The 27,976-nt window shown below is 40.6% G+C and overlaps 1 protein-coding gene across 3 annotated transcripts in view; it reads left to right on the plus strand.

The window, feature by feature from the left end:
• The first annotated feature begins 1,607 nt into the window (after nt 1–1,607).
• The window catches only part of LOC120556875 (protein kinase C beta type), a 41,096-nt gene continuing 14,727 nt past the window's right edge, over nt 1,608–27,976 (plus strand). Inside the window, exons 1-3 of one of the 3 annotated variants that reach the window (XM_039796700.1) lie at nt 1,608–2,093; nt 2,558–2,589; nt 27,542–27,624. In XM_039796700.1, coding sequence (XP_039652634.1) covers nt 1,930–2,093; nt 2,558–2,589; nt 27,542–27,624 — 279 coding nt within the window. In that variant the 5' untranslated portion in view covers nt 1,608–1,929. Of the gene's footprint in view, nt 2,094–2,557; nt 2,590–27,541; nt 27,625–27,887; nt 27,962–27,976 lie in introns of those variants that run through there. The other 2 variants (XM_039796691.1, XM_039796706.1) reach the window with 2 other exon arrangements.

Genomic DNA, 27,976 nt, shown 5'->3' on the forward strand with positions numbered 1-27,976 from the left:
AGATGTAGGGACCAATTTAGCAGGTTAATCTGGCCATGTAGGCCTATACAAGGTTGGATTACCAACCGGGCAAAATTGGCAACTGCTCCAGGCCAAAAGTCCATAAATCTGCAAGTCAATCAGTTTTGGTGACTTTATTAATTGTAGGTGTGTTAAGGAATTTGCCCCACTTAACATAAAATATGTATAATATCATGCCTAAGTAATGTTGTAGCCCTGTCTTGCTGTGCTTGGTGGCCGACCCCGAGACCTCCGCAGTTGTATCAAGACAAATCAGAGTGGTCTTGAGATAATTAACAAGTGTATTTTATCTCATTCTCAAGTATTTTTTTTTGACTTTTTTTGAGGGGGGGGGGGATTTGTACTAAAAAGACTATAACTTCAGAAGAGGCCCAATTTCAGTAAAGCCTCATATCAACTTGTGTATTTTTGTGCAGAATGAGGGCTGTGGCTTCTGTCCCCCATCACATTGGACGTGCATTAGAAAGGGTTTACTTTATGGCCTGTATGAAAAAGAGGAATGATTGCAGCAACCAAATCCTGTTACAATGTTCATATAGGCACCTGATATGTGGTTTTGAGACAGTAAACTTATAATAATAAGAATATGCAACACAAAAGCAGAATATGACGTAAGGGGCTTCAAAGTCAGCCCAGCATTATTTTCTAATCTTGAGGCTTTGTTGTAAAGAGGGTCCTTGTATCAAAAGTTTTAAGACCTGCTGTTTCTAAGTTTTATGCTTACTTGTTGCATATTCCTAAATACATTTGTGGTTAATTGAAAATAGCACACAGAAAACCAGGGCCAAGTAAAAATTCCAGGTTAATGACACAATACCAACTACAAACTAAAAATGAAAACATTTAACAAGATAACATAACTCATACATACCTCATACCTTAAATACACTCAGTGGTTTTGCTTTACAGTAACAGCTATTTAGTTCATCTGTTTTATTAAAAGGTCTTCCAATATGTCATGAATTTAGGTGCTGGGGTGTCCCTGTTGATTACATTTAGGTTACGGAATGTGCCTTTAATGTCTCTGGAATGGTCATGTTATGCGTAGGAGGTTATGTGTGAATGACAGAAGCGAATATTCCAACCTGTTATGTTCAGGTCTAATGTGAGAAAGGGGCTTAAAAAAGGTGTTCATCATTTGTCACATGCCAAGCAATCATACCAGCAATTTTTAGCTGCACAGATGCATTTAATGACATTCTTTTTGTTTTTTGGCATTACACATTTGATGGCGTAAGAAATCATGCGTTTGAGTTGGTGCATCAAACACTTTTACACCTTTAATTAAAGTTGTAGCTCTAAAAAAAAGAAACCACACTGACTTCCATTCTGCCTGTGTGTTGGGCCTACGTCCCAGTTAAATACATTTGTGATTTATCAAATTATTAAAACCAATTGAAGCTGAGGCTTTAGGGCCACTGTCAGGTCAGTGATCCAGCCTTGTGTGTGTGTGTCATAGTCATAATTCACAAGTACTGCACAATGTATGCAGTACTTGTGTTGCTGTTGACAAGGATTGCTTCATAGGTGTGTGAACAACTGCGCGCGCACACGTGGTAGTTTTGACAAGGGTATGGTCAAAAAGGTACAGAGAGAGAGAGAGAGAGAGAGAGAGAGAGAGAGAGTTGTAAGCAGCAACACATTAGAGAGAACAGGGAAGCAGCAGGCGCGCGGTACGGGGACCCGCCGGAAGAAGCAGCAGCAGCAGCTTCAGCGCGAGCTGGACACAGCCCGAGAAAACACCGGCAGCACGAGCGACAGCGAGGCGGTCAGCGGGGCGGAGAGGAGGAGGAACCTGCACCTCGACTGGTTCTCCCCCGCTGCCTCCGTCGTCTCTCCCTCCCTCTCTCTCTCTCTTCGCTCTTCTCGCCCCTCTCGGACCGCCGCCGCCGCCGCTTCCTCGTTAAGATGGCTGACCCCAGCAGCGACGGAGAGGCACCGGAGAGCGCGCGCGGCTTCGCCCGTCAGGGAGCTCTCCGCCAGAAGAATGTGCACGAGGTGAAGAACCACAAGTTTATCGCGCGCTTCTTCAAGCAGCCGACCTTCTGCAGCCACTGCACGGACTTCATCTGGTGAGTGTGTGAGTGAGGGGAAAGGACACAGGTGAATCACTTGCTGCGGCTCTGAACGGCCTCCTGCCACACTGACAGTATTCAGACAGCGCAGTGTTTCAGTCATTGTCGTTGTCACAAACACTGCGATGCGCCATTTCCCCCAGTTTTCCCACAATGCGACAACACCACGGGCCTGTCAGGTGGGGGATGCGTTGTCGGCAGCCGCAGAGCAGTCGCTGCTGCTCGGCGTTTACCGCATCGACCCGACACCCATCTCTGAAACTGGAGGGTCTGGTGGCGGAATGCAGCTGGAGACACAGGGCCCCACTGTTGCTGCTGTTGCTGCTGCTGCAGCTGTGTGTGTGTGTGTGTGTGTGTGTGTGTCCATGTGTGCTTCGATATCTGTATGTGTGTGCGTGCATCATTGTCAGTGCATGTCTTGTGAATTCCCCAAATTTCACATTCCTGTCTTCTGTCCACAGGGGCTTTGGGAAACAGGGATTCCAGTGCCAAGGTAAGAGCTGTGGCTCATTCACAAATCCCTCTGCTGCATATGGCTGTGGGTGTGTGGACGGATGTTCACTGTCTGAAGGAGTGTTGCTGTGTGTTTGTTGTGTTCAGGGCCGCAGGTCTGCACACTGTTAGAGTGACCTGTGGGCTCTTTTGTTGACAGCGTGTTGGTGTTGGCAGGCAGGTGTCAAACTCAAAGCAGGTGCTTGCCAACAGTAATAAATGAGAGTGAGAACACTGTGAAGAGGCTCAGGCTGAAGAGAGAGTGAGCTGTAAGAGTAGAAGAGTCCGTGGAGTGGTGAAAGCAGACGTGTCTGGTTTTGACTAAGGAGAAATGGGAGGAAGACAGACCAGGAAGTTAGATTTCTCGAGCTTCTTTTCTCCCCTAACACCGAGCCTGACATCTGATTGGAATTGTAAAATGGTGGGTTTGTGTGTGGGTGGTGATGTGTGTCCGAGGGTGGGCGGCTGCTCGTGGTGAGGGGTGGCAGTCTAGACACCGACTTCTGCACAAAATGGTTTTATAAACCTCACAATATAGTGACACCCCTCAAAAACATGCATGCTACAGTAATGCAGCAAATGTTGTGGTCGCAGTATCACTTCCTCCTCTGTACTGATCTCAGACACCCATCTAAACTCATCTGGCTCTAGTCATGTGAGGTTTATGAAGAAAATAACCAAAGTTTCCACACTATGCTCTTACTTAAGACTTAATTTACTGGGAAGAGTTGTGCAAAGTTGTGTAATTGTATTAGCAGTAAAAACAAAAGTCCCCTCATCTCTTCAGGCTACAGGCTTGGTGTTTTTTTACAGAAAATGCATTGGGGGGTTAGAAAATTAGCACTTTATGTGCGAGCTGCCGCCGGACTATAGTGAGCTAGTGTGGTGAAATAACCTGAGCTGAAAACACACTTTAGGAAGCACGGACCAATCGCAGCCTTGCACAGGTAGAGCTGCTGTCAGGTTGGGTTTCGTGGTGAGTTTCCAACAGTTAAGTGATAACTAGACAGCCTCTTTTATAAGTGGTCTATGTGTGGTCTATGTATGTGTCTATATGTGATGTTGTGAGTCAGCGATCATTGTTCACAGTGAAGGTATAGAGGAGTTAATCCACCCATCCATCCATCCATCAATAAATCAAGCTACCCAGTAAGCATTGATTTGGTGATTTGTAGGTCAAAGGTAGAGGCATCTATGGTTAAGCTGGGTTAAATTTTGACCCAAAAAAACTCAGGTCCTCTTACTAGCTTTTTTTAGGAGTTCAGAAAATTCGCTTGACTGCAGTGCAGCCTTTAAAATCAGGAAAAGAAATCACTTTGCCATATTACGATATTCAAAATCTATGACAATAATAGGGATGCAGCGATTAACCGATTTCACTATTAACCATGCTTTAAAACGTCACGGTCAATTCATCGTAAAGGCTCCCCTACACCGAGTGTTAACTGAGTGCACGTTATGTGTAGCAGTTCTTATTAAACCTCCTTGACAACATAAATGCGTGCGTGAAATCAGACGCCGGTCACTGTGAGTATTGACTGTCAGAGTAGGCCTAGTGTACAACGGCATCCCTGTGGTGGGATACTGCTGCAAAAAGGACGGCACTGATGTTGCCAACTTGGTCTTTGTTTGTGGTGTGACTGATTCACTTCTAGTCTAGGCCTGTAACAGTTATTACATCATTGCCTAATCACGATTTTGTTTCACGTAATTGACATTTCTCTGCTGTTTAACCGCAATTAATTGCTTACATTTAAGGTGTGTATATATAGGGGTATGACTGTTGATATTAATTGTTGATTTTGTTTAGATGCCAAATTGCAATTATATCAGTGATTGTTGGTCGTACTGCTGAGCTAAAGCTATGCTAGCAGGCTGCTGTCACGTGTTGCCATAGCAACTCCAAACAACCTGGGCTGTAGCTGATGCGTTATTATCAAGGGGGTAAGCTTTGCTTCAGAACTCGAACCTCCTATGGTGCCATTTTGATGCTACAAAGCGATCACCTCCCGTTAGCATTCCATTGACTGCCATTCATTTTGACGTCACTTTGACAGCGAATAACTTTACATCTAAAGCATTTAAAGACTCTATTTGTCCATTTTTTATTTCTAAAGAAACACAACAATGTATAAAAGGCTCCATTACCTTGTACCTCACGTTATGGCTCCGTAGTAGACGTTTTTGTAAAAATAGGCTAACGATTGTGTCATAACCAAGTGACTTACTGTCGCACAGTAGAGGAATTACCGTATAGCACAGGAGAAGCTCGCAGGCAGTTTCGACTTACATTAGCTGTTTAGGTTTAATTACTGATGTCAACTAGCATTTTAGTTAGCAATAATTAGCTTGTGCCCATGTTATCTCCTTACATATACCTACACTCGCCGTCTCTGTAAGATTGGGAATGATTGAGATTTCTCTTGGCACAGCTACCAGAAGACTTACAACTTTCAGACACGTTGCTCATGTCACATTTACGTCATCTCTCTCAGTTGGAGGCTGCGCAGTAACGCTCAGCGCTCACCGGAAAAGTGCTTCTAATATCCTTCACTGGTTTCCGTCCAGAGCAACGGGCTCTGTTGGTCCATTTTATATATGTCAATGGTTATTATTAGGGGTGCACCGATCCGATATTTGGATCGGATATCGGCCCCGATATTGCAAAAATAGCTGGATCGGAAAAATTAACAGATCCACGGGCCGATCCAGTTTTTTTTTTTTTTACACTCCGTCGCAGCACCGGGGCCCCTGTTAACTGCGTACCCTTCTCACTCATGGTAGTAACTTTATAACACAACAATTAATAACCCACAACTAACTCTCTTAAAAGGATAAAACACCAAAGCATGTAACAATTTGAGACTTAAACAGTTTCTAACACTACTAATTTTACATTCACAAATGTAGCTACACCGCCGAATGGCATGCTGGGTAACATTACAGCTGCTAGCCTAGCTAGCCAGGTAGCAGAACAGTCTGTTAAGCTGGGAGAGGCTACGGTCGCTACTGCACAAGAACCTAGAAGAAAGTTAGCTAGAGGATGAAGAAAGACCGGAGATACACCAGAACAACGTGTGCTCAAGAGAGGAGCCGTCTGTTGTTCTCAATTTTTTTTTCTTTCTAACAAATCGGACATAATTTAGCCACGGTTGTTGCCCGTCGCTCTAACGTTACTCGGCCGCTGCTAACGTTGCTGTAACGTTAAAGACCTGTCACTTCAAGCATGCAGCGAGCAACGTTATGAACGCAATCCACCTCCGGTCCCGCTACAGACCATTGAGAAAGACTGGTTCAGTAACACTGATTAAAACTCTGGATTTAAAATGTCTTGCCTGCGCTGAAATACCGTCGCGCCAACACTAGTTGCGTTATTCAAACAGCCGAAGGAGGCTGACAGCGAGCTACGTTCAGTCCCCCACTACAACCCCACTACAACAACCTAACTTACCTGTGGCCAAGGTAGTGGTTATACAGTACTAGCTTACAACTATTTAGTTTTGAAAGGGAAACGGTGTTAAAGTTGTTTGTATGTGTAGGCTATTCATACGATTTGAGTTTATTTTACTACTTTGCAGTTTGTATAATACAAATAGTTTAGCTTCTGTAACTGTTTCATGGATTCCCCTTCATACAAAGTTATTGTATAATGTTGTGGAGCCAAGCAAACCCTTAATCAAAGCTTTTAGTAAACATGATGACATTAACATGTTTTTGTGATATTCTATGTACTCCTGACAGTAGAATAAGCCATTATAAACCTATATAAAGGTGGCCCATTATTGATGGCCCATTATTATGTATTTAAATTTATTTTAAGAAGTTTGATTACATTATATTTTCGATTTGAATGCACAATTGTTTTTTAAATAACAAATAAATTAGAATTCAATACATTACATCTATGTTATTTTGTCTTAGTTAGGAAAGTAATGTTTAGTTAGGAAGGTCTGGTGCCTTTAGTGTCTTCCACATGGTGGAAGGAAGGTATGATGTGGAAGGTATACAGTTTATTATTAATTCATTAACGGTATCGGATCGGTATCGGGTATCGACAGATACACAAAGCCCTGGTATCGGTATCGGGACTGAAAAAGTTGGATCGGTGCACCCCTAGTTATTATGGAACCCACACAACTTCGAGGCAAGGCCCGCCCTTCAATAGCATTCACACGCTACGATTGGCCAGGCGTCCATGCTTACACTAGGTAAGGTAACCCGATTTGTTCAGGTCCTATCCCCTGACCAATCGGCTATATTAACCTTAACCACTCAAGGTCAGTGCCTAACCCCAACCGGGCTGCTTCGTAGAGCGGGACTTGCCTAGAAGTTACCATAATAAAAAACATTTTGAAAACGGCAAAAAAAGGCAAAGGTACAAGACAATGGCAGAAGCTCGCTCTACCCATTTGCGGTTTCGAGGGTATGGTAAACATTTTTATGGTAACAGCGAGTTGGACCAATCACAGACGTTGCTGTTACACTTAGGATTGTGGGCAGTGTAGTTTTTCTCCATACGATTGCGGATAAAACATGTTTTTCGTAAAACAAGGTTGAATTCATACAGACTTCTAGCTTCTACAGGAGTGGAAATTTTAATTTTACAACCACATATGTCATGGTCAGTCTACCTCGGATGGTTTAGACATTATGGCTTATGGAGAAAATCAATGGGATTTTTACATCTGGAACCACACTGTTGAGCTCTATTGTACCACTTCATGCTGTAACTGTAAAAAACCCACACCTGTCCAGTGTGCAGTCTCAATGAATGAGGACCATTCTGTTTGCTTTGATCCCTTTTAGTAGTATTAGTATATTGTTCAGTTAGATAAAAACAGAAATGGATAGTTTTTGAACATGGATGCTGCACAAAGACTGAGTTAGCTGTTCACTTAGGAAACTGAAACATTGAAGTTGGAGAAATCCTGGGCAATAATGAAAAAACCTTTTTACCTGAATAAAACAGCTGTTTTTCTTTCTTCTGCTATTCGGTGCACAGTTGATTGGAAATTGTGTACATAAATATACAATATTATAATACCTGAAGTTATGATTATGTGAATATAATGTTTTGAGGATTGATGTCTGTTTTTGTGTCCGACATACAGCAGTTTCTTATAATCCCAAATGTTTGGCATGACACAGAAACAAATGAACTAACTTAACTGCTGTTTTAACAGCATTTAAGCTACTTTTTATTTTTATTAGGTCATTTAGACATCATTTAATGTAAAGCATGTTGTTGTTCAATGTTAGATATATTTACACAAAAGCATTGCTTGCATGGTATTTCGCAGTGTTTTAATTACACTGTGGCTTTTCAGGGGAACCCTCTGGTTTATTTTTTTTTAGGGGGTTGGAGGGTACTGAACACATGCACGCGCATACATGAATATGCCCGCAAGAATATACCATCAATACATTTTAGTTCATACAGACAATATTTAACTTTGGCTAACAAACAAAACAATGTACTACCACTAGACAACTTTATTTTTAATTTCCTGTCTGCTGTGAGGGCAACCACCGTCACTCTCTCGCTCGACCACACATGCTATATACTGAGCTATTCCTTCAAGATGAAATTGATATGTGATGTAGCTGGTAAAGTTGATACAGTAATGAGTGTTTGCACGTCTTTTTATTGATGGGTATTGGTAAGAATTTGGTGAACTTTGACTAACCAAACGAATAGATATTGTTGCTTTTATAAAGCAGTTGCGAACGTCTTTCAAATGTGTAGCTCTGTCCAATCATACGCTAACCTTACTAAAGATGGTTTTCTGTTGGATGGCCTGACAATTTTTATCAGTGGTGGGTGCAAATTTCAGACCCTCACCAAATCATATTCTACTGTTATGACCGGTAGGAAACAATGAGAGACAGCTTGTGAATCCTATTTTATTGGATTTTCCTTTCCCTAAGGACTATATGAAATACTGAAAATTGTGTGGATTGCCTCCACACAGCTCTCACAGACCGTTCCCCAGTTTGTGAAATACCAACGTTTTGTCACGGTCACATGTGCTAACATGCATGCTCGGCCCGACTGGCTATTAAAACAAAGAACAAAGAAACTCTGATTACAACACACATAGAGAGAGTGTGACTTCATTCTCTGCCCAGGAAGCCATAGTTGTTTGCTGCTATATTAAAGTTCTAAATATCGAGTACAGAACCTTTTTAATTTGAGAGTCAGGTAGAGAGATTAGTAAAAAATAAATTATAAGGATTTCCATTTTTTTGCCCTTATTCCGAAAAACACGATATTCTGACCAAGCTGTTTACGTGGCTAATGAAAGTGAATATTCCCGTTTACATGTAGCTGTGCAAAATACGATTAGTTTTTTCAAAGTTTACCAGTGGCGGTGGACTTGTTGGACCGTGCGAACACAGCCTTCCTCTTTCATTTCTTCAACCAGCTTCTTGAAAAGGTCGGCGTAGCCATGTGTGCTTATATCCAAAAACCTGTTGATATCCAAGTCTTTGATAAGGTTTAAAAGGATCTGTGTTTGTCCTTCTTATCGGGTCTGCAACCTGCAAACTATTGGCTGGTTGGTTTGTGTACAGCAACCATAGCAACGCACATAGCTGACCATAAGCCTGCGGTAAAAACCCCGATTGAGACGCATATTCCGAATGTGCTGTATACATGTCCAAAGAAATATCTCTAAAACCTGAATAATACCTGAATTTCCCACGTGTCTTGAACGGAAAATGCTATATTAGGAAAAAGGCCTTATTTGGAATATCCAACCGGAGTATGCTGTTACTTGACCTGTATCAAATTTGGAATATTGTCATATTCGGAATAATAGTGGAAGATTGGTTTGCGTGTAAACGAGCCGGTGTCACCCCAATGACTCGTGTTTGCTTTAAAGTTGAGATTGGAAGTTGACTCTTGAAACAGCAGTTGGCAAAACGGTCTCCCCTCAAATTTCATTAGTAGCGGTTCTGGATCTCGATGGTATCATATCATGCTATTTTCTAGGTCAAGAATATACTGTACTTGCAATCTCAGTGGTAATGTTTGTTTGAACATGTTATGGCATGAGGCTTTGATGTGGTGACTTGCAGGTCATAACACAATTAAACCGGGCAGTTGTTGTGCCGTTGTTTAAACGGCATTTAATGACTATATTTCAACTAGTACAGACCTCTCTTGAAATATGGTCATTTAAATGCTATTTAATCACAAAGGGTTCACATTTCAACTTGTCATCGGACCAGCCTTTGAACCACCAGAAACAGTGAAAAACTATTATGTTCATTTGAAATCTATATACCAGTGTTTTATTTCTTTCCCTCTATTGTACCTAACATGAGAAAAAAAGTTTGAAGATTTGTGTGAACAGTGGTGTCTTAAAGAGAGTTAGCCTAGAGAACCTGGAAGGGTGTTGTAGATGCAGTTCAGTATGCATGGGAGGTGCACAGACTCCTATACAAGTCATCAACACACACTTCTTGGTCAGGAGGAATGTCACGCATGTGGTTGAGACTTGTTCTGACTTGTGTGTATCTGTTTGGGTGTGTTTTGAATACCTGCTTTGCGGGTTAAGATTTATCCTTCCTTTCATGCCTTCAGCTTTCTTTTTATTGGTGTTCATTTGTATGTGTGTGCACACCTGTGTGCACTGACAGGAAAAAGGGGAAGTTACTCTCTTGTCATTTCCTGCTTAAGAGCAATCCAGATGTCTGATCAGAGTTTGGACTAAAGACTTACAAGTCAATTTACTTCTCGGTTGTCATATCAGATGAGTTGAGGTAAAGTTTCACAAGAAGTTTTCTGATTTTTGAAAAGTAAAAACCACTTTTTTTCCTCCACATTGAAAACGCAGCAAATGGTAAATGGTTGTCTTTAGAATGAAAAAGATGCGGACAAAAAGCATTTCATCAAAAAAACAGCTTTTAGAAGCGTTATTACGTTTCTATAAACGCTTTTTTCACAGCAGACATTTTAACTTCTTATAGTTGGAAAACTGCACATGTTAACAATAACATTAATGATGGCTCTGTATTGGGGTGGGAACTATCGTTTCACAATTTTTTACAGGCAGGATCACGATTGACGATCTTATCACAATTCTTTTTTCTATTTTTGTGTTAGTTGAAAGAGATTATCAGTAGAAAACTGCACTTTAAAATGTTAAATGTCTTTTTTTTTTTTTTAAGTTCAATTCAGTGTTCAATTTGTTAAATAAAATTTGTTTTAAATTCAACAAGCAATTTGAAATGCAGAAATTAGTACACTTTATCATCTGTTTATTTATTGCAAGTAATATCGTGATCGCAATATTCAACAGCGCTATAGCATATATCGTGCAGCCATAGTCAATATTAATGAAATGTGTGTACATGGAGGTGCAATGAGTGTGAGCTAACCATGGAGCTAAGGCTCTGTTTGCACTGTAGCTGACACTGGTAACATGACTATATGTCTACAGCCACCCTAGCCGCCAGGGTGCAAAATTAACTTTTTTGTCCACAAGCCTAATGGCTAGTGAATGTTCAAATTTTACCAGCCACTCAATAGATTACCCTTGTTTTTTGAGCTTGTGAGTGAAGCAAATCTACCAGCCACTTGTATATTTTACCAGCATTTCGCTGGTGGATGTTGCTTCCCTGTGCGGCTGTACTTAGGCATGTTAGAATGCTAACATTTGCTTATTAGCACTAACCACAAAGTAGCGCTGAGGATGATGGGAATGCCATTAGTTTTGCAGGTATTTGATCAAAAACCAAAGTACTGGACAAATGAAAAATTTGACTTGATGATGGTGCTAGAAGAAAAGTCAGGAGATCACCAACGTCAGTAGGATTCATCCTCTGGGGACCATGAATGTTGGAACCAAATTTCATGGTAATCCATTTAATATTTGTTGCAATATTTCAGTCTGGACCAAAGTGGTCAGACAGGCAAAAATGGCTTAAATCAGATTTTTGTGGTTGTTGCTTATATGTGACTTTGATCTGATTTTTGTTTCATGACCGTGTAAACATCACAAATCACATGTAATCTGATCTTTTCAATTCTGATTTATGCCACTTTGGGTCTAAAATCAGATTAAAGGTCGGATTTTTGTTTTTTTGCAATGTGGCCTCAGTCTTAACTGGCATATAGGAATTTACAAAGTACAAAATACTCGGATCTGAGCAATAAATCCAAATTGAGCTTAACGGTAGGGTTCCACACAGCGAAACACCTTGTGAATTTCGGCCAGCGAAATTTTGCCTCGGCGTGGTCGCAAAAACAACACGCAAGACCGCAACAGAACACCGGCTGCAAGGCAGCAGGCAGAGAGGGTTGAAGCTAGGTTGCATAGGTAGCTAGCAGGTAGTTTGCTAGCAAGCTATCGTTGCTATTGTAGCTTGTGAAATGACTCATGTCATGGTCTATTTGGTGGTGTATTTGCCCTGTTTAAGTTTGTGTGACATATAAACCACAATCCGTGTTGATACATCAATGTTCGCCAACAAAAACATGTAATCAAACAAATGCACAAGTAGCCTAGCTGCCTGGCTAGAGCAAAACATTTTTGGGGTTTTGTTGAGGAAGCTTGTGATTTTTACTGATCTTTCCACTTCTTGCCCCACTGGCCTCCAGTCATTGGCAACAGATACAATCTGCTTTTCAACAAGAATAAGAATGATCAAATGTGCAAATCTTGAGTAGCCTATGTGTAAGAGTTTATATCGCCTCTGTGTCCACTTTACAACTGAAAAGGCTCAAATACAGGAAGAATGCCAACAGTAATCTTAAAAAATGCTGCATGTTTCCCCATCTTGAAATGTCATTGTTAGTGATTGGACCATGTAGGGCTGTGCTCGATTGAAGAAATTCTTAGTCGACTAACACTCATTCAATTGTATCGACTAATCGATTAGTTGATTTATTCGACAGATCTGTAAATGCAAAAGCACCACTTTAATTCTTGGGTTTACCAGAGATGTGCTCGTACTTTTCTTGGGAAAAAAAGTCATTCAGCATGAAAAAAGCATAAAACGTGACTAATCGCCTAAAGAAATCTAAGTTGACTAAGACCAAAACGACCGATTAGTTGACTTATCGACTAAGAGGGAGCAGCCCTAGGACCATGGTTGCGGTTGACTTTTAATCCTGATCATTGACTGATCAGGGACTGAAGTAGTATATTTGTTATTGATTGGATGATAGGCCAGCCAGTCTAAAGATATTGATTAAAAAAGATATGTTTGTGACACTGTGGCCGAGAAATCAAACACATATTTTAGAGTATGCCTGTCCACAGCCCAGCGCCTACTTGTCATTATACTCCTTCACGATGCAAAGGCGACAGATCCAGTGTCAGTGCTCTGAAAATGTCAGGATGGGCTGACTGGATGTTAAAATGTCTGGAGAACTACACAGAATGTTGTGAGATGACGATGAAATGAACAAATCACAGCAAACAGCAGATTGATGTTCAGCAGTTTTTGGGGTTCAGGATAATTTTAAGGATATGATTTTAAAAAAGAAAAAAAAGAATCCATATTAGGGATAGACGGATTATTGTTTTTACTGATCGGTAGGGCTGCAACTTAAATTTCTTTATATAGATTTATTTCTTTTCCCCTCAATTTGTTTAATTCGTCTTACCAACACAGAGTATATAGTGATTTACGTGCTGATAACTGTTAATATGAACTCAACTGGCCCTCGTCATGTCACAAGCACTGTGCATGTTATATAGCCGTTAATGCTCTTCACTGTATGCAGCATAGTTCTGTTAAGAGAAATGTACTTACTCAGTCGTAAGGTTTATGCTCGTTACTGAATATCAAAGTCTAAAGCATCCATGCAAGTTGGTGGAAGCAATCTTGCGTCGTTTGAAAAGTCTCTGTAGGTTTCAGATAGTCTTTAGGTGTGTCTAAAGCCCGGGACACACAGGGCCGAAAATCGGCCATTGGGACAGTCTGGCGAGGTCAGTGACTCGAGTCTGTTCGGTGTGTCCCGTGCCGTCGTCCCGTGTCGAAAATCTTTTAAACTGACCTTTGTTGAGCTGAAATGAAGACAGATTCAGGAACTGCATGACCTATGTCTCGCTTAAAATGTTTTCAGAAACATGTTTCAGTGAACTATTTTAGTACAATATGAGATCGTATCCTGATCGGTTGCCATGACAGTCTGGCTTTGAATTTCCGGAGAAAACAAACCCATGTGACGCGTTCATCCAATCAGCTGCCGGTTTTCATTTTTTGGGCAACAATACAGATTAGCGCCACCTGCTGTTATACGACTGTGGCACTTTTTGGACCAACACGGGGAGACTGATCATTTTGACTGGCTTTTCTGTTGACGGTCGGCCGTCTGGCTGGTGTGTCCTGGTTATTAAGCTTTGTATGATAATGGGTATGTTCCTGTTTTCTTAATCACCACCGGGGGGGGGGAACAACAATGAATACACTGTCTGTTCATTGCTTGCAAGCTACAGTTATCAGCCCAAGTTTTTTCACATTGTATCTCCGTCTGATTCGCCTGAATGCTTAGCTGTCAATCAAACACGTTCACCAGTCCATCCACTCAGATGCTTAAATGCTCAAGCAGCCCTTTTGATGGATCTCCAAAGACCTTTTTTGTCTTCCTATTAGTAATAAAAAAATATTTAATTTGAAATGTCTCGTTGACAAGAATCATGTTGGTGGGGATTAGTTTAGCCGCATATGAACAGGGCCCAGGTGTTTTCTGTTCGGTCTCAAAGTACGGCTAGGGATGGGTATTGTAGATTTGATCAATACTGCTATTCTTATCGATACTACTAAACGGTTATTTTTCATAACTAAATAATTGCTTTAAAATATATATATTTAAAAAAAGAATACATTCAGAACAGGATTGGAATTTATTCCTATTTTAAATATAACAAAATGTTGTTTCTAGAGCAGCAACAGTAAAGTTTACAACAGCAAAGTCACTTAAAAAATATCAAACTGACACCCCAATACTGAGTTTAGAAAGAATGGGGAGCACAGACATCCGTCAGTATTAGTCCTTCATCCTGTCCTCTGTCCTCCTCCCTCTGCAGAGGTGATTCACTGCCTGCAGGTACTGCTGGTAGATAGGTCAAAGGTTTTACTGCACTTACAGTACCGAGCATAGTTGGAGGAGCTCAGCTCCGCCACAGAGAGCAAAGGATATGCTGCAGCGTGATAATCAATTACACCAAAACGTTAAAAAGTACCGATAGCAGAACCAGTAACGCGAGAGCTTATCAATACTACGGTCTTTAATAATTTAGCCCCAGTGCTCGTTTAATACCGCGTTTCGATACCCATACCCAAGTATGGCTGGGAGATGTATCGAAAAAAAAAATCAATTCGAATTTTTGTTTTCGCACATTTGTGTTAAAAGTCTCAATTGTGAAAATCAAGTCTTCACAACGCACACAGAAAAGCTTGTTTCCGCTGCCCCCAAGTGTTCCAAACAAATTTGGTTAAAGGTGCTCTAAGCGTTTGTTAGGCTACAACATTTTTTTATACCATACAGCAAACATCTCCTCACTATCCGCTAGCTGCCTGTCCCCTGAACACACTGTAAAAAAAAACGCAGTCTCTGTAGACAGCCCAGGCTCCACAAATGGCAACAAAAACAAAGTGGCCAACCTGCACCACCAAACATAAGTGTTCCAGCCAATAACCGACAAGAAGGGGCTGGTTGAACCATCACCGCAGCAGCGTTAGCACGTAGGCCACTTCTATAATGCGTGTTCATGACTGTTTCAGGAAGCACGGAAGGGAGGGGGAGGGGACATGATGAGGAGGAGGAGGAGGAGGAGGGAGGGGCGAGCTAGCCTCCGTTTTGTTTGATGATACTTCGAACGACCACAAGAACAAGAAGTAACGTCACCCAACATCACTTAGAGCACCTTTTTAATATTGGTGGTTTAAATAACCTTAGATTGGTTCCTTGTTTTACTGCTATATTTTTGTAGCAGTTCTTTAAGAAGTAGAACCAGATACAGCTTCTTTTAAATCTACTAAATCGATTGCTGTACTATTAATATTGGATTTTCTTTTAGATGTAACTGACAGAGATTTTGCCAACAGTGTGTTGACACTGACGTAGTTCTTTTCACCAAGTGGGCGATATCGTCACGGTTTAGAAATTCCCAATATCTCCAGCTCAGAATCATGACTAAAAGGCTGACGTGAACGTTTTGTCCGACTCAGTTGCTCGTAATTATGGTCTAAACCAGGGATCTTCAACAGGGGGTCCGTGACCCCTAGGGGGTCCTCAGAGTCAATGCAGACAGGCCTCCAAATTATTATTTATTTTTTTTTATTTTCCAAAAATGAATTCAAAAATGAATTCAACATAGGGCTGGACGATTTTGGCTAAAATCATAATCCCGATTAATCGAAGAAGTTACCTTGATTACGATTATTGAACGATTATTTAAAAAAAAAAAAATCTTTTCTTATAGGCTACTGTAAATATTTCACGGTTATTTTTTCTAATGAAAGAGTGCATAATCCTATCTTTGTGATTCTAAAATAAGGAAACAACACACAGATAGCAATTAATGCTTATTTATTAAATATTTCAAACAACTGAACTTAAATCTACAACTGTAGATTTTAAAATGAAATAAAAATAAAAAAGTAAATTAAGTTTTAATGTAAACGGGCGGAGTCACGTGACTACAGACGCGGCGGCCGTAATATGTTTTAAGGGGAAAGTACATTAACACACAGTGGGCGGCACGGAAATATTAATAGGATTAAAAGACCGAAATAATCGACTTGGTAAAATTACGTCGGTTATAGGCTCTGAATTTCGGTTTCGATTATTTTTTGATTAATCATCCAGCCCTAATTCAACATATTATTATCAAATATGAATCCCCACTGATGATAGGGTTACTGGCCTATAGGTAAGAATGACACTAAGGCCATCCACAGATACAGTATAAGGATTCACAGTGCCACATGTATGTTTAACATTAAAACATGATTTATAAAATGATTAGCTATTTTAATAGCTTAGTATTATATGCAAAAAGGTATGTATAACGGTTTTAGGTGGCCCCACAGGTTATTGTAGGCCCAGTTTAATATGCAATTTCATTTTATACAATATATCAAGTAGGGGGTCCTTGGCTTGAAAAACGTTAAACCCCTGGTCTAAACGATATGATGTGAACGTTAGCGTTCTATTCTTCAGTGAGCTGTTCGGTAGCAGGATCTTATCGCTACGGTTCAGTTTATTCAGGCAAGCTCAAGCCTGAGTGATGATTATTACAAGTGTCTCCGTCTGTGGTTTGTGGACTGGTAATCATCCAAGATGGAGGAACTTCCTGATGCTCCTGTTGGTGTGAAACTGTCGGCCCGCTGTCATCCTGGCAATCCATCGCAGGAGTCTTTTTTTGGATCGGCTCTGATTTGCTGTAATCGCTGTCAGTCAGATAAAACGTGTGTGTGTGTGTGTGTGGATGTGTGTGTGTGGATGTGTGTGTGTGGATGTGTGTGTGTGTGTGTGTGTGTGTGTGTGCGCGCGTGTTCGACTGTAGGGCTCAGCGTGGTTGCTAGGCAACAGAGCAAGACCTCCTTGGCAGGTCACTAGGCCTGTCTTTCAGTAGTGTGTGTGTACGTGCACAGGTGTGTGTGTGTGTAAGTGACAGAGCAGATTTATGAACAAAAAGCTATAAAGTGTGACTGCACCGTCCTTCACTGTGTTTTCTGTTACTCCAGTTCTCTCTTTCGGTCTTTCTGACACACTGCAAACACACAAATGAATCCTCCACCCCCTCACATCGCCTCAAAACCCAGCTGTGCCCCATCCCTTCCTGCCCACACACGCACACACATGCACGTGTGTTTCTCTGTTTGACTTTATTTTCTTCTTCACTCTTTCTTTTCCTCTTGTCTTCATCCGTTCTATTTGCGTTTTATTTGCATGGTGGAGCACTACAGATGGACAGAGTTCCATGTTGTACCCAGTTTATCATCAGCCTCTGTTTTATCTGTGTTGATATGTTGAGGCCTTAGAGTTGAAACTGCACTAACCTAAATTTACAGTGAGTCTAGGTGTCCACGGATGTGACCCACCCTCTCGTCTGCACACAAACACACGCATGAACAAACATAAGCACTCTGTTGCTTAACTGCTAGAAAGACGTGGAAAGTGCTGCCAGTTGCCACGGTGCCTCATGAAAATGTAACGACAATGTGAATAATTAAGATTAAACTAGAGCTGTGTGTGTGTGTGTGTGTGTGTGTGTGTGTGTGTGTGTGTGTGTGTGTGTGTGTGTGTGTGTGTGTGTGTGTGTGTGTGTGTGTGTGTGTGTGTGTGTGTGTGTGTGTGTGTGTGTGTGTGTGTGTTCTTACTGGCTGTTGCAACGTGGGATAATCTTGTCATAGCAGTGTTGAAATGTGACCCGCATCGATGTCTTAATTCTTTTTCTAATACTTAAATTCATTGTAAAGTGGAAGTGGTTTAAATCAGCATTGCTACACCAGCGATATGAGGCTAAAGTAACGCACAAAGTTGGGCTACAGTACAGAAGACAGAAGATTTGCCTTATTTATCTAAATGGAGTTTTGGTGTTGGTCATGTTCATGTCCTATGTTCCTATGTAGAAAGTGACTGATCAAAATGTAAAGGGATGGAGTGCACTGTATTTCCATCTGACCCAGAGTGTGCAGTTTAAAGGTTTAGCGACGATCATCTGATCTTAGCTCAGCTGGATGTCGGATCAGTAGCAGCTCTGCTCAAAGATATCAAACCTACCTTCTCCACCTCTGAACATTTAATACTCAGTAGTGTCACTTTTTTATTAGGGCTGCAGCTTACAGGAATTATCATCATTGATTCATCTCTAAAATATCAGATCATGTATTAAAAAATGGCAATCACAATTTCCTAAAGCCTGATGTGATGTCTTCAAATTACTTTTGTTCAACCAACGCTACAAAATCCGAAAATAATTAATTTACAAACGTATGAATTAGGTTGCTGGAACAATAAATGTGTGGTGTTTTTGATAAATGACTTAAGGCAGTGGTTCGGCGCAAGTCTTTATCTGGTTTGAGGTTGAGGTAAAAAAAATATATTTGCACATGTTAAACAAATTATGATAATACACTAGAATATATAATGTATACAAAAGTCTGTATAAAAACTATATATTTTTGTTCTCGCTTAAAATTGTAGGCAAGCTACTTAGTAGGCCAAACCTCCAGGACCTCTTAACCTGGGACCCTTGCTGTCATCAGGTCAGCTGCTAGCTGTTATCATCCTCGTCTTTCCTGCCGCCACGGCATCACTATTTTATGAATGAAACATGGCGGAGAAACGTAAAAGTGCTGATAACGCAAAAAAGAAAGTAAGGCTCTATCTTGAGAGTTACCTCAACTTCGGTTTCCGGGGGAGGGGCAGCTTTTCTTAGACATAAGTAAGGGGGGCGCCAAGGAAAAAAGGTTGGGAACCACTGATTTAAGGGATAATCCAAATAGTTATTGATTCATTTTGTGACTAATCTAACTAATAACTTAACAGCTTACATATAGTTTGGAACAGTTTCTGCTGTGGCTGTAAACAAGAAGTGGATTTGACAACTGATGTAGTTTTATTTCTTATTAGTCCAATGTTCTGATGTAGTCGGAGGCATTGTGTTTGGGTTGTCGGTCTAATGTTTGGGAACGTGATATCTCAGGACTTTCTGGAGGGAATTTCTTCAACTTTGGCACAAACCTCCCTTTTGAACTTCAGGATGAACTGATTTAGATTTTGGAGGTCAAAGGTCAATGTGACCTCACAAAAACGCATTTTTGGCCATAACTCAAGAATTAATTAGCTTATTATGACAAAATGTCACACAAATGTCTATTAGGATAAAATGATGAAGTGATGACATTTAATTTCCCAAAGGTCAACTTCACTGTGACATAATGTTCAGCAAAAACGCTTTTCTGACTATTATTTAGCGCCAAACTGGTGATTGTTTACTGTAGATCTTCTATGCTGCCTGTTTAAAGATGTGTGTAAAGTAGGGCTGAAACGTTTCCTCGAATAACTCGAATAATTTGATTACAAAAAATCCTCGATGCAAAATGACTTGCCTCGAAGCTTCGTTAAATCAATGTTACCAACGTTGTATCACTGACGGACGGTGTTTCCGCACGGAGCATTATTACTGTCGCACAGACGCGGCTCAGTCTGCTGCTGGCGACACATGCCAGAGCGTAAATAGCGAGGGGCTAAGAGAAGAGAGGCTGGAGAAAACGACAAAGTGTCCGTTCAAACGTAATTAAAACTAAAACTCTGTACAGTATGTCTACTGCAAAATCAAACTAGCTTACCACGATAATAGCATGACGTCTAACTTAATCATCCATTCCACGAAGAGGACCCGACAAAAGTAAATCACAGAGTCGTATGGACGATGAAACTACACCAAACGCAACAACTACCAAAATCAAAGACAAGAAAATAGGTAGTGGTGACCACAATCTGATCTAAAGAGCTGATTCTCTCTCTCTCTCTTTCTCTCTCTCTCTCTCTCTCTCTCTCTCTCTCTCTCTCTCTCTCTCTCTCTCTCTCTCGTCTGAAAACAGCGATGAAGCCTAATAACATAAGTGTAACAGAGCTGTGTGACATTATAATCAAATATATAAATGAAAATAGGTTGAGTATAACTAATATTTACATATAGGCCTACTGTATATACAGATCAGTCTCAGGTTGAAACTTGTAGTTCTGAAAGTTAAGTTGCACAACGTAATGTAATGTTGTGTATGTTAATGTATGCCTTAGTTTGAGGTTGATATCATTTGAAAAAAAAAATCTTTAAAAACAATGTAATATGGCATAAACACATGGTATAAATGCACTTAATATGTTTAGTTTTTTGAGAGATGATATCGTAAGCAATGTAGGCAGTACAAATGTTGCTTTTTTTCCGAAAATGTTTTTTCCCTAGTTTGGGTAAAAATTAGCCGATTAATTGATCGATAAAGTGCTAGATTAATCGATTACAAAAAGAATCGATAGTTGCAGCCCTAGTGTAAAGCATCTTTATACTATATATCTTTGTACTATATATTACGTCTGGACGGACATGGATGTAAACTGTTACAATTGCACTAGTTGGCGGAGGCATACAACAGCAAGGCTTTCTTTCTAGTTTAATGTTATTACTGATGTCTCCAAACTTTTTAAAGTTAAAGTTTTAAAGCGGCGCTATGCTGTTTCGCTTTTTGCTGGCAGGTTTCTCTATAGCGCTCGCCCTACAGCTTCTGAATAGATATTTGGCAACACTGTGTAAAAACTTGCTCGGTCAGTCTGCCGTTTCCTCTTTCTCTGTTCCTCCGACAATGCTTTTCTAGCTTTCTGCTTGTTCTTAGCCGGCTCAGCCGTGACGATAGTGTGAAAAACTCCATCGCTACCTTGTTAGCTGTTTCCTGGATGGGGGTGTGCATGTGCGCAGTGCCGTGAAGCAATTCGTTACATCGCGAGACCTGATGTCACGCGATACTTCCTGACGCTGAGGCAAGGGCAGTTTTTCCGCTCACAGGCGCTAGTGGGGAGCGAGACGACCACCATTCAACCCGAAAAAAAGTCATGTAACCATTCCATTGACTCCGAAGCTGTTCACTTAAGGTAAATTAAGCTAAAAAAAACTGTGTAGTTCCCCTTTAACGCTACATTCAACTGTAAATTATTTGTTGATTAATCGATGAGCTGAGCCACAGAAAATGACAATGCTTTTAATAATCCGTTAATTATTTGAGTCCTTTCAACATTCACGGACTTTAGCTTCTCAAATGTGAATATATTTGCTGTCCTTCAGCAAACTGAGTCTCGTTGGGTTTTGCACTGTTGGTTGGACAAAACAAGCTATTTGAGTGTGTCAGCTTGATTTGTTAGTTCCAGCCGTGGTAAAATGTACAGGGATTGATCAGACCAGCTTGTCCCTCTCTCCTACTCAACTCCTGTCAACAATAGCAGTTTGGATCTCTGCAGCATTCATAAGACACGTCTTGTAAACATCTCCGTCTTGTTTGAAATGTTCATATACATGTATCCCATGTTAAATGATGATTCACAGAAATTCACAGGAAAAATTTCTGTCCCATTATTTAAAAAAAAAAAAAAAAAAGAAAAGAAGAAAGCACCCAGGGATTTTTGTGTGCTCCCATGTAAAACATCTGGAATGTTTACTTTACTTGATAACAAAGTTTGCATTTCAGCTTCTCAGGGCTGTTGGGGTGTGGCATTTGTTTTGTACAGTTGATATAAATACAGGAATATTTCCAGTCATTTGTCTGCAGCTCATTCTGTTTAAAAAAAAATCGTATTGAGAACTTAAAATTGTGAATCCTATCTTTACATTCCTGTTATTAAGATTTGGGTTTTTATTGCTTCGTGAGTCTGCCTGAGCTCTTATCACAAAATTAGCTGTGGACAATGATGCAAGCGAGAAGTCTGATGCTTCAGCAAAGAAATGATTAAACTCCCTGACCAGCAATTTAAATCATCAACTTTAAGAATGCAGCCCGAGACCATTTTAGAAACATGTATTATATGTACTTCAGTTCAGTGGTGGAAGAAGTATTTGGATCTCATGGATGGACTTTTTATTAATCCCAAACTGGGAAATGACTGTGTTACAGCAGCAGGTATAATAATCCTTAAGTAAAATAGCAATACCACAGTGTAAAGAAACTCTGTTACAAGTAAAATAGGGCTGCATAATATATTGTATTTTTATCATCATCGCAATATCAACTAAGTAAGTAAGTGGGTAAAGTTTATTTGTTTAGCACCTTTCACAGATAAAAATCACAAAGTGCTTCACAATAAAATGTAATACAATGCAACAAATTAAAATACAAGAACATTTAAATACAAATAGAAAACATAAACAACCATTGGAAAAAAAACCTTGACTAACTAAAAGCCTGCTTGAATAGCAGAGTCTTCAATTGCTTTTTAAAAGATTCGACAGAATTCACACAATGTAGAAAGGGAGGCAAGACATTCCACAGCCTAGGAGCCACTGCTTGGAATGATCGACCCCCTCTAGTTTTAAACGGAGTGCGGGGAACCACTAATAGCCTCTGACCTAATGACCTCCGACTACAGGTGGGTGTATGAAGCTGAATCAAGTCAGAAGTGTAGGGAGGACCTTGACCGTGCAGGGCTCTAAAAGTAACGACCAGGATTTTAAATTGAATTCTATAATGGACTGGTAACCAGTGAAGTGCTGCTAAAACAGGTGTGATGTGTGCTCTTTTGTTAAAGTGATGGTTCGGAGTAATTCACCCTAGGGTTCTTTGCACCATGACCTCGAGCCAAACACCCCCCCAGAAGCTTTTTTCACCTGGGTCTAACATTGGGAGAGTTAGCGTAGAGTAGCGTTATCAGCTGAATAGCTTAGCGCAGGGGCTAACGGACCCACGTTTGTATCTCGTAAATGACCCCACTAATAATGCCCGAAATGATACCAAACGTCTACAAGTAGTACAAATAGGTTATGCTCTCATAAAACGATGGATTGTAAAGTTTGTAAGTACACCAGAAGTTTATGTAAATAACACTTGCCTGCTGGCTTCTGCTCTCTGCTGTTGTTGTTGCTGCTGTAAGACGAGTGCTTAGGGACGTCTACAAATTACAACACCGAAAAGAGATGCAACAAAAATATTTATTAATTAAATTTTTTTTTTTAAGTAAGTGCTGTAGTATAACTAGCAGGAGACAAGTAATAATTGAGGTAAGTTTGGAGACATTACCTTATTTAATCATTGAATTAATAAATATTTTTGTTGTAACTCTTTTCGGTGTTGTAGACGGCCCTAAGCACTCGTCTAACTGCAGGTAGCAGCAACAGCAGCAGCAGCCGAGAGCTGAAGAGAGCAGGCAAGTGTTCATAAACTTCTGGTGTACTTACAAACTTTCCAATCCATCGTTTTATGAGAGCATAACCTATTTGTACTACTTGTAGACGTTTGGTATCATTTCGGGCATTATTAGTGGGGTAACTTACAAGATACAAACGTGGGTCCATTAGCCCTTGCGCTAAGCTATTCAGCTGATAACGCTACTCTAACTAACTCTCCCAATGTTCGACCCAGGTGAAAAAAGCTTCTGGGAGGGTGTTTGGCTCGAGGTCATGGTGTAAAGGACCCTAGGGTGAATTACTCCGAACCATCACTTTAATGTGAGTTAAAAGCCTTGCAGCAGAGTTCTGAACAGCCTGGAGACGGTAAAGCTCCTTCTTACTCAAACAGGTGAAAAGACTGTTACAGTAATCTAAGTGAGAGGAAATGAAAGCATGAATGATCATCTCCAACTCGCCCTTTGACACTAGTGTTCTTAACTAAAAGGAGTAAAAGTTAATTCAAAGCCGCAGAACTGAATACACCCTAATATCTGTTTATTTTAATTCTAATTACTGCTGGGTAGCCTAATCTATACATCATCATTCATTAGTTGATTTATATTTTGTTTTAATTATCCACATCTGCAAAGTAACTAGTTAAGTTATAAAATGAATGTATATATGAAGTAGCATAAAATGGAAATACCCAAGTTAAGTGCAAGTACCTCAAAATTGTACTTGAGTAAATTTTAATTAGGTAGTTACATTCCACCAGTGCTTCAGTTCCCATCCATCTTATTTAATGTACTTCCCTTGTCCCAGAACTTCTGTCTTAAAGGCTAACTACCATTATTTTTCACCCTATTTACTTTCCTATGTTTTTGTGTGTAAGTGACTGATAGGAACAACAATCTTTGAAATTGGTGCAGTATTGAGCGTGAACGCTGTAACCCGGCAGCTACAGACTGGGCTGCAATCTAACCCTATGTGGCAAATGTTTAGCGTCAGTTTGGTCCACTAAAAGTGCTGTTTTTGCCGCTAAAAGGCTCAGATTACTATTCTAAGTGTCTGACAACACTATGGACAGAGATAGGCCTTTTAAAACCTCTTTAAGACCTTTCTGTTTAACCAGAAACAGCTCTGAGGTCAATAGCGCTAAACCAACCAGACTCCATTTTAAAAAAACAATACTTTTAGCATGTATAAAGTAGGGCTTTGACTCTGAACTTCGTTATTCAAATATCATTTGAATATTTAAAAAGATAATTATATTCCAACGAATATTAGGCAGCCCTTAATATTCAAACCTGTTATGGGCATTATTTTTTGTCAATGTGTTTGATTCCGAGGCTTTTTCCACGCATTTCAAAATGTAACTACACGTCGCGGCGACGCACATCGCTCGGCCGTGGCTTGCATTTCCCCCGACTCATTTCCTGGTTCTCCTTCTCCATAAACAACGTGAAATCAAGGAGAGGGTGAACTTTTCCTGCTACAGGTATCTCACCGTGGTCCGAAAGAACAGGGGAGACACTTTGTTCCTCTCACTATGACTATGAGTCGCTACTCACTCTGAAGCTACCGGTAATCACCGTCACTCTAACACACACACACACACACACGCCGGCTCGACGCACACACCAGCGCACAAGTATAAACATCAGACCACTTACGTAGGCTACGGTGAAAGCACCGAACTTCCTGTCGAAAGCATACTGTTTGTTTTTAATCCAGAGTCTGACTTTTAATTAAAAAAGAAAAAACAGTCGTGGCAGTGTGTTTTTCTTCTGAAAACATCATTGCCTGCCTATTGACATTGACTGATACACTGCCCTCTGGTGGACAGAACATCTACAACTTAGACCTACACTCACCTAAAGGATTATTAGGAACACCCTACTAATGCCGTGTTTGACCCCCTTTTGCCTTCAGAACTGCCTTAATTCTTGGTGGCGTTGATTCAACAAGGTGCTGGAAGCATTCTTTAGAAATGTTGGCCCATATTGAGAGGATAGCATCTTGCAGTTCATGGAGATTTGTGGGATGCACATCCAGGGCACGAAGCTCCCGTTCCACTACATCCCAAAGATGTTCTATTGGGTTGAGATCTGGTGACTATGGGGGCCATTTTAGTACAGTGATCTCATTGTCATGTTCAAGAAACCAATTTGAAATGATCCGAGCTTTGTGACATGGTGCATTATCCTGCTGGAAGTAGCCATCGGAGGATGGGTACATGGTGGTCATAAAAGGATGGACATGGTCAGAAACAATGCTCAGGTAGGCTGTGGCATTTAAACGATGCCCAATTGGTAGTAAGGGGCCTAAAGTGTGCCAAGAAAACATCCCCCACACCATTACACCACCACCAGCAGCCTGCCCAGTGGTAACCAGGCATGACGGATCCATGTTCTCATTCTGTTTACGCCAAATTCAGAGTCTACTATCTGAATGTCTCAACAGAAATCGAGACTCATCTGATTGACTCATTTGCTGCATACCTCGGTTGTAACGAGTGGTTATTTGAGTCAAAGTTGATCTTCTATCAGCTGGAATCAGTCGGCTCATTCTCCTCTGACCTCTAGTATCAACAAGGCATTTTCACCCCCCAGGACTGCAGCATCCTGGATGTTTTTACTTTTTCAGACCATTCTTTGTAAACCCTAGAAATGGTTGTGGGTGAGAATCCCAGTAACTGAGCAGATAGTGAAATACTCAGACCAGCCCGTCTGGCACCAACAACCATGCCACGTACAAAGCTGCTTAGATCACCTTTCGTTCCCATTCTGACATTCAGTTTGGAGTTCAGGAGATTGTCTAGACCTGGACCAATCCCCTAAATGCACTGAAGCAGCTGCAATGTGATTGGTTGATTAGATAATCGCATTAACGAGAAATATTACAGGTGTTCCTAATATCAATATCAATATTAATATATAATCTTTAAGGTGAGTGTATATTGATAACAATATAGGTCTTACTGAAGGCATTTAATGGTCAAAATATTATTAATAAATATTCGAATATTAATAAACAAACAAACTTCAAATATGCTTTTTGGGCAAAAGTCAAAGCCCTAGTTTACAGCCAACATTTTCGCATGTAAATTGGTAAACTATGTGCTTATTTCAACCAAAACTAGAATTGTGATGGTTTTAAAAGTGGAAAGACGACCCAAAACGGCTCTTCATAATTTTATTTTGCTGAGGTCGACTTTGAATCAAGTGTATTTTACGATGCTAAAATGACATTTACATCTACAGTCTGGTGGATTTAACGCAATTTCACTGATGTTTTTATGTTTAAACGGAAAGGTCGACCTCCTTAGAAATCCTATCCATAATGTTGTCAGACACTTAGAAGATTAATCTGAGCCTGTCAGCGGCAAAACAAGCACTTTTGTGAACATAAATACAAACTGCACAATTGCCCTATTAACTTACATTGTAGCTTGTTTCTCTGCTGCCGACTGCAGCAGTCTCGCTTAATACTGGACCAATTTCAAAGATTGTTGTTCCCAATAGTTATTTAGACACGAAAACATAGTAAATCGGGTCCAGGTTGAAAAAAAACGGTAGTTACCCTTTAACCGCCAGCAAAAGGGCACCCACCCAGAGCTCTTTTTGTCTATTTAGTTTCCTTATAAAAATGATTTCCTTACAAAGGGGATCAGAATCAGCAACCACGTGCTATATTATGCTGATAGAATGCAGGGTATTTATTTCAGTCCATCACAACACTGAATGATTTTAGCACAACTTCAAGCAGAGAGCAGGAACAAACAGTCACCAGGTGTGTGGAGCCTGCTGCCTCCGCGAGACGTTTCCTGTAGCAGCTTTAATCTTATGAGGTGTGATCAGGAGATGTCCCACCATGCTGTGGTTAAATTTAAAACCATCTTAAACTGAAGCCATAAAACTAAACATAGATGTCTGCAGCAAGGAAGGAACAAATGGGAACTGCTGAAATATGAGTAGCCTGTCGTGCAATGACTAATGCCACATAATTGACATATTGATTCATCTCTTTGTTGCTATTGTGTCGCCTCATTTGGCGTTGCAAGTAAACCTGAGTTTGACATTTGCTTTTTTTCCCCCTCTTTCCCTCCACCAGTGTGCTGTTTTGTGGTCCATAAGCGCTGTCATGAATTTGTCACCTTTTCCTGTCCGGGGGCCGACAAGGGACCTGCCTCCGATGTAAGTACAGAAAATGGGAGTCCACAGTGAAGCAGATCGCTGGTGTTCAAGTTAGATATTTATTAAACACACAGTTAGTGATTATTTTGCTGTTGAGTGATGTTTATTAATAACATTAGCGTGTGTGTGTGTGTGTGTGTGTGTGTGTGTGTGTGTGTGTGTGTGTGTGTGTGTGTGTGTGTGTGTGTGTGTGTGTGTGTGTGTGTGTGTGTGTGTGTGTGTGTGTGTGTGTGTGTGTGTGGCTAGATGAACACATAGACAGTTGTGCTCCTGCTGAGCTGTCAGCCCCACATCAGAAATGTCAGTAAAGAGAGAACGTGCTGCCTGGCTGCCTCAGGTTAATGAGATAACA

This window comes from Perca fluviatilis, chromosome 1 (assembly GCF_010015445.1).
Source record: "Perca fluviatilis chromosome 1, GENO_Pfluv_1.0, whole genome shotgun sequence".
In the NCBI taxonomy this organism is placed as follows: Eukaryota; Metazoa; Chordata; class Actinopteri; order Perciformes; family Percidae; genus Perca; species Perca fluviatilis.